Source organism: Oryctolagus cuniculus, chromosome 3 (genome assembly GCF_051225735.1).
Source record: "Oryctolagus cuniculus isolate XC-2025 breed Fujian yellow rabbit chromosome 3, ASM5122573v1, whole genome shotgun sequence".
In the NCBI taxonomy this organism is placed as follows: Eukaryota; Metazoa; Chordata; class Mammalia; order Lagomorpha; family Leporidae; genus Oryctolagus; species Oryctolagus cuniculus.
The window spans coordinates 79,168,492-79,183,312 of NC_142869.1; the positions used below are offsets into that span (position 1 = coordinate 79,168,492).

Below are 14,821 nucleotides of genomic sequence, written 5' to 3' on the forward strand. Positions count from 1 at the left end.
AGCTAGGTCTCAAACCGACGCCCATATGGTGTGCCAGGGCTTCAGGCCAGGGCTTTTACCTGCTGCGACACAGCGCAGGCCCCCTGGGAATCTTTTTTTTAAAAGAAAAATGATTAAAGTATTTCCTAGTTTTAACAAAAAGAAGTTAGGGGCCAGCACTGTGGGTTAATGGGTAAAACCACTGCCAGCAGTGTAGCCAGTTCAAGTCCCAGCTGCTCCACTTCTGATCCAGCTCTCTACTATGGTCTGGGATAGCAGTAGAAGATGGTCTAAGTCCTTAAGCCCCTGCACCTGTGTGGGAGACTCGAAAGAAACTCCTGGCTCCTGGCTTCAGATCAGCTCAGCTCTGGCCATTGTGGCCATTTGGGGAATGAACCAATGGATGCAAGAACTCCCTCTTTGCCTCTGCCTCTGTAACTCTGCCTTTCAAATAAATAAATAAATCTTAGGAAAAAAACTATTTAAAAAAAAGCTAATAAAAAACAAACAAATTAAAATTTGTAGATGTAGAAAAATAATAGATATGGGGCCGGTGCTGCGTCTCACTTGGCTAATCCTCCACCTGAGGCGCCGGGACACTGGGTTCTAGTCCCAGTCGGGGCACTGGATTCTGTCCCGGTTGCCCCTCTTCCAGGCCAGCTCTCTGCTGTGGCCCAGGAGTGCAGTGGAGGATGGCCCAAGTGCTTGGGCCCTGCACCCCATGGGAGACCAAGAGAAGCACCTGGCTCCTGGCTTCGGATCAGCGCGATGCACCCCGCCGCAGTGCGCCCCACCGCAGTGTGCCGGCCGCGGCAGCCATTGGAGGGTGAACCAACGGCAAAGGAAGACCGTTCTCTCTCTCTCTGTCTCTCTCTCACTATCCACTCTGCCTGTTAAAAAAAAAAAAAAAAGTAAAATAATAGATATGAATATAAGCAGAAATTAACAAAATCAGTAAAATTAATAAACCTCTAGATTAGAGAGGAGAGCAAGAAAGAGAGAAAAATAGAACATAAGATTGCCAATGTACTATATGAATAAAAATAGCAAGATTATAAAAGATTATGATTGATTCGTTTCATAACAATAAATATGGCAATTTAAATGAAATGGATGAATTCTTAAAATTATCAAAACTGAAATGAACAAAAATAATCCTGAGCCAAAAACTTATAATCAATAAAAATTTTGGATTTCATCAAAATTAGTAATATCTGCTTTTCAAAGGTCATTATGAAAAAAGGGCAACAGAGAATGGAAGAAAAAACTCTCAATATTTCTATCTGAAAATGGAGTTCGTTTCAGAATATATCACAAATACTTATAAGACCATAAGAAAAAGACAACTGAGTTTAAAAACAAAAATAATTTTTGAATAATTTTTATAAAAGAAGATATAATAATGGCAAATATGTACATGAAAACATGTGATTAAATCATCAGAGAACTGCAAAATAAAATCCTAAAGAGATGTTATATCCACTACAGTGGTAAAATCAAAGACTGACAAAACTAAATGTTGAAGAGTATATGAAACAAATGATATTGCTGGTCAGAATTTAATATGATACAACTGTGAAAACAGTTTTTTGTCTCATAAACACAATTCAGCAATTCTACTCTTAGGTGTTTGAAAGGTAAATGAAAATATATGCCCACACAAAAACCTGTACACATGTGTTCATAGCAGTTTTACTCATAAAAGCCAAAAGAGACAGTTTCAATCAACAGGAGAAGAAATAAAGTATGATATAACTGCATACTGCAAATCAAATCAATTAAAAAATTCTGATGGACACAACAGAGTGATTCTCAAAAATTGTGCTGAAGCAAAAAATCAGACAAATGAATATATAGTTTATGATTCTGTGTATATGAAATTCTAGATAATGCAAACTGTTGGAATGACAAAGTTTAGTGGTTACATTAGGTCTGAAATGAAGGCTGCAGGCAGCCAAAGGACACAAGAAAAACTTTGGGTCTGGGAAATGTCCTATATCTTGATTGTGTTTACAAGGGTATACATTTGTCAAAACCAACTTTACTGCATATTTAAAATGAATGTGTCTTGTTTCTTGTAAATTACACATAAGTTAGGAATGTTTTTAAGGTTTTTTGTAAATTATGCAATTTCAAAGCAAATTATACTTGTTCTATCAGGTTGTTTCAGGTAATAGCAATCAAACAAATTTATTGGTTTGGCTAGCATATCAGATTTTTGAATGTGATATGCTGAAGAATGTTTTAAAAATTTATCTGTTTTGTTTCTATAATACCTAAACCCAAATTAAACCATTTTGATAACATATAAACTCTCTGTTTATATTTCTGCTCCGGAAAATTAAATAAAATACTGAGTTGAGAAAAGAAATGCCTATAAACAATAGTTGACCCATCTGCTTTTGACTTATTTTATGGTAGTTGATAGACATCAACTAAGTAAGGAATATAGACATACTCATTGTTTTTTACTGGTCAGCTTACAAACATTAGCTTTGCTTGCCTCCTTATAAACTCAGAAAGTCATGTTTTCATTATAAATTTAAAAGTATCCATGCACAGTTTCCTAAAGAAAGTGTTTCAATTGCTTATTCATGTTTTCAATTGCATACTTATATCTATATTTTTCCATCCTGACAGTGAGTAAAAGATGCAGGCTTATGACTCACAGATATTTTGTTTCATTTAATGGTAGTATGGAGATAAAACCACAGTATTTGTTAAAAACTAAACAGGAAATTTTTCCTGACTTTTCTCCTTCATGTAATTATGTGGTTTAGGTAAAATAACTAGCATTGATTGTGTGCTGACTATATTTCCTGATCATGTAATAGATACTGTAGAAACATAGCTAAACACAGACATGTCTCCAACATTAGGCCTACAATGAGTAAAAAATATTTCTCACATGAATTGCCTGGGATCACAGAACTAGAATCCGGCAAATATTGCTTTCTTCCTAACTACCCACTTACACAAATTAGGAATAATTTAGAGCAAATTCTTCTGCCTGCAAAAGATATGACCTAAACAGTTGATCCATGTTATAGGGGAATCAATGTCTCCCTCACATGCCAATTCAAACTCACTACAGATCTGGATTAGTCTGGCTCTCAAGAGAAACTGAATGAGTGAACTGATGGATAGATGATGAATAGATGATTTACTGATAGATGATTGATGGATGGATAGATGATAGATAGATAGATAGATAGATAGATAGATTAGATACATAAGGGAGAACTATGGATACAGAAAAAGGAACTGGTGTTCGTGGTTATGGAAACTAAGTGTCAAAATCTGTGTTCAGCAAACCAGAGACTCATGAAAAGTGATGGACATTTGATGCTGCCCATTTGAAATCAGTCCTAGTCTGAATTCAAAACTAAAGGCAAGGGAAGATGATATCTCAGTTCAGAGAACGGCAGAGTGAAATCTCCTTTACTCTACCTATTTGTTTTCCCCAGGCCTTCAGTGAATGGATGATGCCTGGGCCATGGGAGGCAACAATCTGCTTTACTTGTTTACTGATACAAACCTTCATTTTATCCAGAGACTTACACAGACACAACCACAAAAATATTTTACCAAGTACTGGACACCCTGTGACCCAGCCAAGTTGATGTAAAATTAACTCTCATCCCTCACCAATTTTCAGTCTCTTCAATAGATAAAAATAAAGGGTCACTTCCTTCCTAGGGACATTCTCTTACTAAGAATATCTACAATAAACAAAGACCATGATAACCAAACATTATAAAATGAAAAAGAAAGAAAATACTGGACAAAACTTAGATTTGCTTGAAACACATAATGAATCTTACAACAACCTACCTTAATTTTTGAGTAAGTGACTTATAGAGGCAAATGTTTGCAAAATGTGTTTGAAGGAAAAATATGTATTCATTACATAGCTTAACAAAACATTCAGGTTTTTTATTGTCACTTTTCCCACCTGTTTGTTCTGTTGCAGTCATAGAGCCTTTTAATATTGCTTCATTCTAAGGTTCTGAGAAACTCCCATAGATCAATACACAAACCATATTAATACTGTGACTTTCTATAAAGACTGTACCATTTCCTTTAAAAATTATTAGAAACTACATACAAATATATAGGGAAAATATAAGACTCCTTAAAGAGCTTACTTTAAATCATAAAGATTTATCCCCAAAACAGCTAATGAGTATATTATACTTAAGTACTGAATATATAGAAAGGGATGTACAGAATTTTCTCCCCATGGAGAAAACACCAAAAATGTATCCCATTTTTCCTACAAAAATAGAACTGTCTGTGTTTTTAAAAGCAGAGATATATTTCTTATGCAAAGAAACTTTAAAAATGAATTAGAATCAATAAAAATTGTAAAGCATTAAAAAATAAGTTTAAAATATCTAATAGACACAGTGCTAAATTGGAGGATTAGAGGCAGAGATAAGTCATTATTTAAGAATTAGTATTTAGTCTCAAATTCAAGGGATGGTTTTGAAATCCCTAAAAGTTATTTTTGCCTCATAAGCTTTTTTTTTTTTTTCAAGAAAACATTTATGGTGACTCATGATGTATCTTCCTATTACAAACAGAGTGGTTTCTTCCAAGTGCATTTTATCTCTAGCCAATGCTCCTTCACAAGCTGATATTATAAACAATCTTAAGGTTTTTTTCTGAATCTAGAATCTGTGATAAATTTGGAAACTTTCCCTCTCCAGATTTATCATTAAAATTATAACATTTAAAGTTTAACTCTTTACTCCAGTCCCCCCACAGACAAATGACAAATCCTCACCACTCTATTGAGATCACTTAAATCAGTATATTTGATATTTTTACAAGATATAAATGACCAAAGGCAGTGTTCACCCATAACTTTGTTTTTTATCCAATCCAGCACTAATGTACGCAAGCATTTTTGGGAATGTATCTGCAATTATCCAAAGACTATATTCGGGAACTGCCAGGTACCACATGCAGATGCTGAGAGTTAAAGAGTTCATTCGCTTTCACCAAATCCCCAACCCTCTGAGGCAACGGCTTGAGGAGTATTTCCAGCATGCATGGACGTACACCAATGGCATTGACATGAACATGGTATGTATTTCTGTTTTCCAAAATGGAAGCACCACAGGCATTATAGCTATAGCCAAAGTGGAAAAGCCAGTCTCACCAGCTTTGAACCCCCTGCTTTTGTTTTCTTCTCTCGAATGTTTATTTTCTCCCCTGGAGATAGTCTCTCATTCTCAATTCATGGCATTGCATGGTGCTATATCTAGTTATATTGTGTGGCAAAGGCATTATAACATGATGCAAACTGATATAACTGTGTGTAATAGAGTTCCCATATCTAGTTAGTGAGAACATTGCTTTAGATGGGACATGGACTTTTAGTACATGGCCTAGTGGCCAGCACCCAAAATATTAGTTGACCCCAGGTGCAATAAGGTTTTCCAAGTAAACCATAACAACTATGACATCCCATTCTGGGATACAAGGTTAACATACTTTAATTGATGGATATTTTGGAAATTTGTAGAAGTTAGGGACTTTACGGATAAGAAAAGCATTTTATGATAGGAAATTTCAAGCTTTTTAAAATAACTTTTTTTCTATATTTCAAACAATTAACTATGCCCTTTAATTGTACCTGCTTTAATGCATTTTTCCTTTCAAGGAGGAAATGTGGATTCCCTCATATCGTTTGTGATCATTTGTCATAACCATCCCGTCCCATGTCGCTGCCCCCAAATCAGCACAATTAAAATTAATATGATCCAAAAAGCTCTTTTTTTTTATTGTTAGTAGAACTGCCCACATTATTTTATGCACTATCTTGTTGTAGAGACTGATTATTAAAAATAAACACAACAAATCCAAATTCTATGACATATCAAAGAACTATAGAAAAAAAAGCTTAAAAATATTGTGACTTCACATCTGGCAAGTCCTCCACTGTGCAATGAATCTGTTTCTAAGAAGTTTCAGAAAATAAAATCCATCACATTTAATTACATCAATTGCATTATGCAATTTTTTGTGAGCCTAAACAATTCATATTGTTATTTTTGGGTAGTAATTTATAAAAAAAAAAGTTAAAATTATCAATAATGACGCAGAGAAAGTTTTGCAAATTTATTGCCCAATTGTGAAAGACACGTTTGCATGGATAATTTTATCATCTCTGTGTGTGATTTATTTGAGGAGGACTTGCCATTATAAAAATGTGAATCTGAAGCTAATAAAATTAGCACATTTTATGCAGAAATGTAACTGAACTCATACGTTAATTCTAATTACCCTGAAGTTCACTGTGAAAAGTTCACTTGATAAACTGATCTCCCCTTGAGAACAATTTAATCTCACAAGAGAGCACCTATACATTTATGACTTTTATGTAATTCCATCAATATGACTGATAAAAATATCAGCATTAAACAACATTGGGGGATCTCTACTGCTGGGTTGACTGAAGCAGTGTCAAGAATTTTTAATCAAAATACATGTCACTCAGTTTTGTTGTCCCATACTGTCAAATTATTTCAATAACAGTAGTAAAATAATTATTTATTTTATATCCCCTCTCCATAACTCTAGTTTTGTGACCATTTTTTTGTGACTAAGTCTATTTTGTGACAACTATTTACCTTTCATTGTTTGACTCTAGTACCTATGAATACGGTTTATATACCACTTGCCTATTTACAATGTACTTATGAAAGATTTATCTCTTTCCTGTCTGCTTCACACCTTAATACATGGAATTACAACACCCACCGGTAAGAACAGGAGGTATTTATATCCAATTTAATTCTCGTGTAAATTGTGGAGAACACCCTTGTTATCTGTCAGGTTTAGAGCTTGTTAAATGATTTCCAATATTAGTTCTGATCTTTTTTTGCATGATATAGCAGAGGAAATACAAAGCAAGAAACTGGGGAAGATAACTTGAATGAGGCCAAGTACAGAACAGAGAACCTTAATTTTAACAGTGACTTGACCTCTCATAATATTTATATGTAGCTTCCCACTCCCCACAAAAATTTATTTCTGTCCCTATCCCTACTCTGGTCAAGGTTATGGGTATACGGTTTGCATTAGATAATTGTCATAAAGAAAATGTCATTCTCTTTCATCATCCTCTATTTTCATGATGTAGGTGCTTTTCTTTCCTCTCATCTGCATGCCAATGTTACATGATCCTGGAGTGTGTGAGCTCTAAACCATGTGCCGCTGAGTTTTGCATGTGGTTTTGAGAACTTGACTTTGCACGAACTTCTTGTTTGAACACAATGTCTACATTTTTCATTTTGTGACTGCAAAGTGAGTAAAAAAAATCAAAGTGCAAGATAATTCTGAAAATTCAACTAATGGAAGATACTTGCTTATTAAGTTCGATATGCTAAGCAAAGTTGATTAGAGAAAAGCAACGGTATGCTTAGACTATTGAAAGGTTTTTTTATTTTTTAAATTCAAAGTGGAATTTTTATCTCCAAAAATCACATTATTAAAATTCCTGTGTCTTCTTAATTTACTGTTAAACAAATTGCAATGTAATAGTAGCTTAAATGATTTAAATTTATGTATGGTGATACATAAAAGTACATCAAACTGTTGTATTTTTTGCATCAGCATTCCATTGTTATTTCATTTGCATATAATCTTAAATATAATTTCTCATGAAACATTTCAGGTCATTTTTATTGTTCTGCCATGCCCAACTGAGGTACAAGTTTTCCAAGTCATATTGTAATAATTAACCTAAAATTATTTTCATGACGTTAAACATTTGAGTGCTTGATAGACCACAAAATATAGGAAAGAATTGCCTGAAACATGTTCCATATTCCTTATTCCTTGAATCTTTTGCTTTTTGTGAAAGAGCTATTGCTAGAATGCTGCTGAACTGAAACATTCTGGGAACGAGTACAAACTCCCTTGCAACTGAAACAAATGCTTCAGAGTACAAAAGGACGGGGCCAGGATAATAAGCTAGTAAGAGGGGTATTTTCTCTTGTGTCTGATTTCAGATTTAAGAAAAGAAAAAATTATCTCAAAGATTGGGCAGGTTAATTCTAGAAATCCTTTTCCCTTCTCCCTGTAGAAACTTGATTAATTATGAATAGGAGTTGATTTCTCAGATTAGGACTGGTGGCATTTTAAGAAACTTCCCCAAATTAAAGCCACCTTCTGAAAATTTCTGAAGTTAGCCCACATTGTCTTTGTTACAACACCACCAAGACACTGAAAATAATCTTCCATGTCAATGTGGGATCAAATGGCCTCACATCCACACACAGGAGCCTTGCTCTGATTACAAAGAACATTGATAACAATGAACTGTCAACATTCTTGATGGAAATGAGTAAACAACTTAGGACAGAAACTAAGAAAATTTTTATGAGCATTTAATGGAGAATTTATATTTATTACATAAAAATACAACATCCTACCCCCACCAAGAAATGCTTGATAAGAGGAAAAATAGATTAGAGATTCAGGGGACAAAGTACTAGCTTTCAATCTGCCACTGATCTTGGACAAGTCACTAACCTTTCTGAATTTCATTAAACCTGACATTTTAAAGTATTTTTAAAGCACCAGAATTCAAATATGCTAAATGTATAAAACAATTATTATGGGGGCTTTTCTGCATAATGGAGATTCTAACATGTCTGCTGCTAGCTTCTACATAGAATGTTATTGAAAAACTACTGGGACACGTGGGTGGTTGAATTGCTGATAACAGAGAACTGAGGCAGAACGTTTTGGTTAAAGACAAGGGAAGAAGTAGAGGCACATATGTGTGAGAGTACAAAACAGAATTAGATAATCCAGAAAGAACTTCATTTAATTTATTTTAGAACAAAAAGTGAAAACTGAGTATTTTTTAGCATTCATAGAAAAATTTTGAGAAACACAATTGTAATCAATGCGTGAGGAAAAGACTGATTTAGCTGGGTACTAAGTTTTCCTTAAACAAGCAGGAAGGAGAAGAAAAAAGGTGAAAGTTTTGCCTTTGAGAGTTAAGAGAGAAAACCTGACCCCATTTGCACACTATGTGGTCCAGTCTCCCAGGTTAAGCTGAGGCTAGATTAATTCCTGTGAAAGCAGGTGGAATTGAATAGCACTGTAGTTAAAGATGGGGAGAGGTTTTGAAGATTTCAATCAAAACTCAGCCAAATAGGTTAAAAATACTTAGAACTATGTGAGATTCAGAGGGATACAGCATGCGTTTGTAATGGACCTTGCAAATAAGACCAAAGTAGAAAAGAGCATAATAATAATAAAAAAAGAAAGTATACTGTTTAATGGAAATTCTAATTTCTTGGATTTGATGTGATTTCTAAGGAGTGTTTTAAAGATTTTTTTCTTTCCTACACCTACACAAACCTTTTCCAGTTTCTCTGTTATATAATAGTCTCCATTACTATCAATATCTCACCACTTATATCTGCATCCACAATCTAACTCTACTCCATCCAAAGCTTTGTTATATCCATTCTCTACACTTATTTAAATGATTTCATCTATGTCAGAACTTCATGTTCAAATCTTGGAATGTTTTAATACAACCTGGTGAAATGTAATGAGTTCCTTCAGTTATGTTCAACTCAGCAGCTCAGATAAAAATGATCTTGTGACAATAAATCCGACCAGAAATACTAAAGGAAAATGTGTAAAATCACTCTTTCTAATGACCTTTTATATACTGAAGTTGATCGATATGGTCAATGAAAAATCTTGACTAATCAGCATATCATAGAGTTATAATAAAATTACTAAAAGTATGATGCCCTTCTATTTGACTAGTCTTTCATGCATTTAAAAAATAATAGGAGATAGGCAGAAACTTGCATTTAAATGATAAAGAAACATAGCATTGGTAACATCTTTTAGTTTTTAATCAATAAATACCCATGTTACAATTCAGGAGCTGAGTTTAAAAAGTGTTGTAATTCAAATGATGTTTTCATCTACATGAGCATTGCCTGATCTTGAAGAAACTGGGTAGATAGGAGCATTTTGCACTGTTAAGAAATCTGCTGTTAGCTCAACCTTGATAGTTTAGATCATATACTATAGCCAGCCCCTGAAACAGGTGCTCAAGAAATGGTTAAAGTTCATCAAGACCCCTTATCCTAAAGTTCTCAAAAATATCACAGAGGACAATAAATGCCCTATGACCTTTCTGACATGATCAATATTAAGTTTAAGGCAGGGATTTGGTGTTTTCAAGTCACAATTGTACTTGCTCAGTCACCTTTCACAAGTGATGAGGGTCACTTTATTGTGGTCCCCAACCGTCATCATGAATGATTTATTTACAGTTAATACCATGCTGCTTCCATGCAAAGTGAGTTCTTCAATAGTGGAATCTGACCTTCAGCAGTTCAGGAGCCAAAAGAAAGAATGACAGTGTGGCATGAGACTTTGAAAAGCAACCATTGCAGAAACACGGTTCTGAAGCAGTAACCTACTTCCTCACTTCAGTTTCCCCATTCATTATGATTATTATTCTAGCAGTAGCAGGAAGGCAGAAATGATGTCTGAATGATTTTCAACTCTAAAACTTCTTTGAATAGGACTGTAGAGTTCATCTTGTAATGCTAAAGGGTATGATGTATTTGAAAATACTTCTTTTGGAGTATGGTAGGAGCAGAAGAGTTCAAACTCAGTTCGCTTTCAGATCACTTAATCAACATGGGTTAAGTCAATAATAAAAACAGAGATCACAAAAGTTCAGTTATAAAATATGGTTTGGAAGTATAAGTTCTTTTCATTCAAATGCTAGATTGATTCAGCATTTCTTGAACTAAGTAGAATCAAATCACCCACAATTTCCCGCAAAATAAGAGTCCAATATTTTCTTTAGTGAAAGACATTCTTTGGAGACTGGGGATTTATATTATAAATGGATAGGTAAATGTCAGATTTCTTAATCTTTTTTTAAGGAGAAAAAATAAACAGAGGTAGTTTATCCAGCCCAAATTACCACACAGCCTTAATGCAGTAATAGCTAAAGAAATATATATATATATATATATATATTTAACTGTTTTTCTTGCTTTAGACATATTACTATCTATATGGATGAGGATGCATTAGAAAAAGCATAATTATTATGATTATTTCTTGTGGGATATATTCAAGGAATCTCATTTAATTTGGCTCCTGTTTGATATGTGGGCCACCCCCAGCAGACCTCTACTTTCACCTTAAGGCCCATCTGAAAGAAAATTTTGAGCTTTTTATGGAGGGCCTATTTACTTCTTATTGTACATTTTTAACAAGCTAGTTATGCTCAACCACATCCATATATGCTGTAGCTTATTTGACCCGTTCAACCAGTAATCCTTTTAGATTAGTATGCTAAACAGCCCACACATAGCTAAAACATGTCCTACCATAGTGGCAAGATAAGCCAGAGACTCACTCCATCCATGGCTGATTATTTTTTATGTATCTTAGAGGTTCATCTTAGCTTTCAACCATTTCTATACTGTGAATCACAATCTGTTGATATCAGGAAAAGGGGATCTCATTTTCATGGTGTTTTCAAAGATGGGAGCTTTAGCCCAGATTCCAGTTCTACTTTTACCTGTTTTACCTATGAGCTATTCCTTATATTTAACACCACCAAGATCAGGATATTACAACAAAGCAATTCTCTTTGACTAGACATCTTAAGAATGGAAGGTAGTATGATGCAAGATAGAAACAAATGCAATATGGTCCAAAATTTCGTAATAAAAATGAATTAAAAGCCTATAATCTGGACTGAACTAAATGATCAGATATGGAGACATTCTTGAAATTGAGATACAGAAGATCATCTGGATAATGGTCAAAAACAAGAAAAGCAATGGATGAACAAGATTGTGGCCTTTAAACACACAGTTCTTAAAGAGAAAGAAATAACTTAATCATGAAACTAAGTTAAAGAAGACATTAATTATAAATTGTAAAATAGTACATAAAATTTTATTTAAAAGTAACTCAAAATGACCTACAAATCTTTTCATTCCGAGATAACTCCCAGTTATAACATCATCTCAGTAAGCATACTTCTGGCATATCCTGTTTGTGTGTGTGTGTGTGTGTGTGTAATTGTTCTCATATCATAGACTTATCATAGCTTGATTAGAATTTTTTTCAAATTAGGACTCATCTTCACTAATGGTGCTTTTCTCTCTCTCTCTCTCTCTCTCTCTCTCACACACACACACACACACACCCTTACACATGCATGCACAAACACACACACATCTCCACATACACATATTTTATATAAATGAAATCACAACATAAGTGCTTTTTATGAAGGGTAATTTTTAGTACATTTTTAAAATTTTTATACTTTAATTTGTTTCCCTTCCTACTCTATATCTTCCACATCAGTATTTCAATCTTCTATTGTTTATTACCAATGTGTATAAAGCACTGTTCAATTCTCTGTCATAATACAATGATATTCGCATGTACACATACACAATTATATACCCTCCTGTATATGCTTGTAACTTTTTAAATTTTTAATTGTGATTTTTAATTAGCTTTTAACAGATTCAGTGTGATTTGAAGATACAATTCTAAGAACCTAATGATATTCCCTTCCTTCTCATAAATAAAAATGACCTATGCTCTGTGCAAGAACACTTAAAATAAAAGTTATCAAGCATTAGAAGTAAAAAAAAACTTAGAAATTTTATAAAATTGATACTTCTTACTTCATATTTTATGAAAATACTTCCAAGTCAGTTTATACAACACTAATTCATTCATATTAATGAACATAGCATTCTATAATAAATTGTTGTGTGAGTACTATAATTGTACAATAAAAATATGGTGGTATATTGCTACATGTTACAATTATAATTATCAACTATTCTTTCATCGATGAGCTTTCATTTTCCAAGTTCATGCCACTTCAAAGAATGCTGCAATAGGGGCTGGTGCCGTGGCTCACTTGGTTAATCCTCCGCCTGCAGCACCGCACCCCATATGGGCACTGGGTTCTAGTCCCGGATGCTCCTCTTCCATTCCAGCTCTCTGCTGTGGCCCAGGAGGGCCATTCGGGGAGTGAACCAATGGAAGGAAGAACTTTCTGTCTCTCTCTCACAGCACTGGCTGTGGCAGCCATGTAGGGAGTGAACCAATGGAAGGAAGACCTTTCTCTCTGTCTCTCTCTCACTGCAATAACTCTACCTGTCAAATAAATAAATAAAAGATTTTTTTTTAAAAAAAGAATGCCGTAATAAACATCCTCATGGAAATTTCCCTTACTGATCCTCTTACTTTGTATGAGTAGATTCCTATATAAGAGATGGCCAAGCTAAAGACCATCTATATTTTTACTTTTAAGCTATTGTGAGATTGTATTTCAAAAATGCTTAACAATTTACATTTCTACCAACAATGTTGGTACTATTCTCTAATGCTGTTTAGTAGCAGTGGACGTTATGTTTCTATTTATTTTTTGGCCAGTTTAATTAATATATGAAAGTTTGTTCTTATGTTAATGACATTTCATGTTATTGAATTTGAGCATTCTTTTCATTTATATTTATATGACACTTTGATGCTTCTTCTGTGAATTGCCTATTTGTAGAGTTTTTTCATATTTTCAGTTATCTTTCTTTTATTTCATAGGGATCCCTTATAGGTTGTAGATATTAATGTCTTATTAGCATCCATACTGTAATTTGTTCCTAAAGTTTTTCTCAATATCTTGGTTTTGTTTAAGAAATATTTTGAATGCAAATTTTATAAAATAATATGATAAAATTGGTAAACTTTTATTGTACTATTCAGGCTCTTCCCTCTTTTAAAATATTTTGCTAAATCTTTAGATTGTGAGAAGTTTCCTGGATTTTCTTGTAGGTTTTCCTATGTGATTAGAAATAAAACTCTATAACCTATTTGAAATCTATTTTTGTAAATTATTTTCTTTACATTAATAAAAGATATTAGCCATTATTTTCACTTAATTAAAATACCTAAAATATACATTAAATTATCAAATTGGAATACAGCTATAGATCTGAAGTCTGCTGTATTTATCCATTCCAATTGTAATACAGAAATAGCTTATAATTCATGGCTTTCTATCATGTTTTAACATCTGATAAGATAGATCAACTATTACTAATCTTATTTCACTTCTTTTTCTTATCTAGTTGAGAGTATTAATTCTATCATATAAAATATATGATTATTTTTATTCAATTACAACATATTAATGTTAGTCTTTTGAGATATCCAAAGATCAAATTATAAAATCATGCTAAGCAAAGCTAGAAATCATAACCAGTATAAAGAGCCTCTAATAATTTCAAGGACTTAAGTAATCACAAGATATAAGCATGTAGATTCTTCCTTACAATATTCATATAAATTCTGGCTGAGATTTTTATTTTTAATTTTTTAAGTTCAACAGACATAAAAATTGTAGGTATTTATGGAGTTTTATATAATATTTTGAAACCTATATATACATTGTGTAATGTCCAATCAAGGTTAATATATACTTATCTCTTCAAACATTTAGCATTTCATTATAGGAAATGTTATAAAACATTCAAAAGCTTATCCTATAGATTTTTCTAAGGAGTTATACAATATTTTAACATAATCTAGACTCACGCTACTGTGACTAGAGCCTCTAGACTTCTTAATTCTATCTAGTTATAACCTCGTACCTGTCAATCAACCTTTTTCCATCACTCCCATAACCATTTCCTCCCAGCCTCTGGTAACTAACATTATATTTTTTGCTTCTATGAGACCTCCATAATTTTTAGACTCTATTTATGAGTGAGATCATGTGATACTTTTCATTCTC

General features: G+C 33.3%; 1 protein-coding gene across 3 annotated transcripts in view; it reads left to right on the forward strand.

Annotated features, from left to right (window-relative positions):
- Positions 1–14,821, forward strand: part of KCNH7 (potassium voltage-gated channel subfamily H member 7) — a 512,838-nt gene that overhangs the window by 441,432 nt on the left and 56,585 nt on the right. For all 3 annotated transcript variants that reach the window (XM_051848592.3, XM_051848593.3, XM_002712225.6), the window contains one exon: positions 4,871–5,070. In XM_051848592.3, coding sequence (XP_051704552.2) covers positions 4,871–5,070 — 200 coding nt within the window. The remainder of the gene's footprint in view (positions 1–4,870; positions 5,071–14,821) is intronic.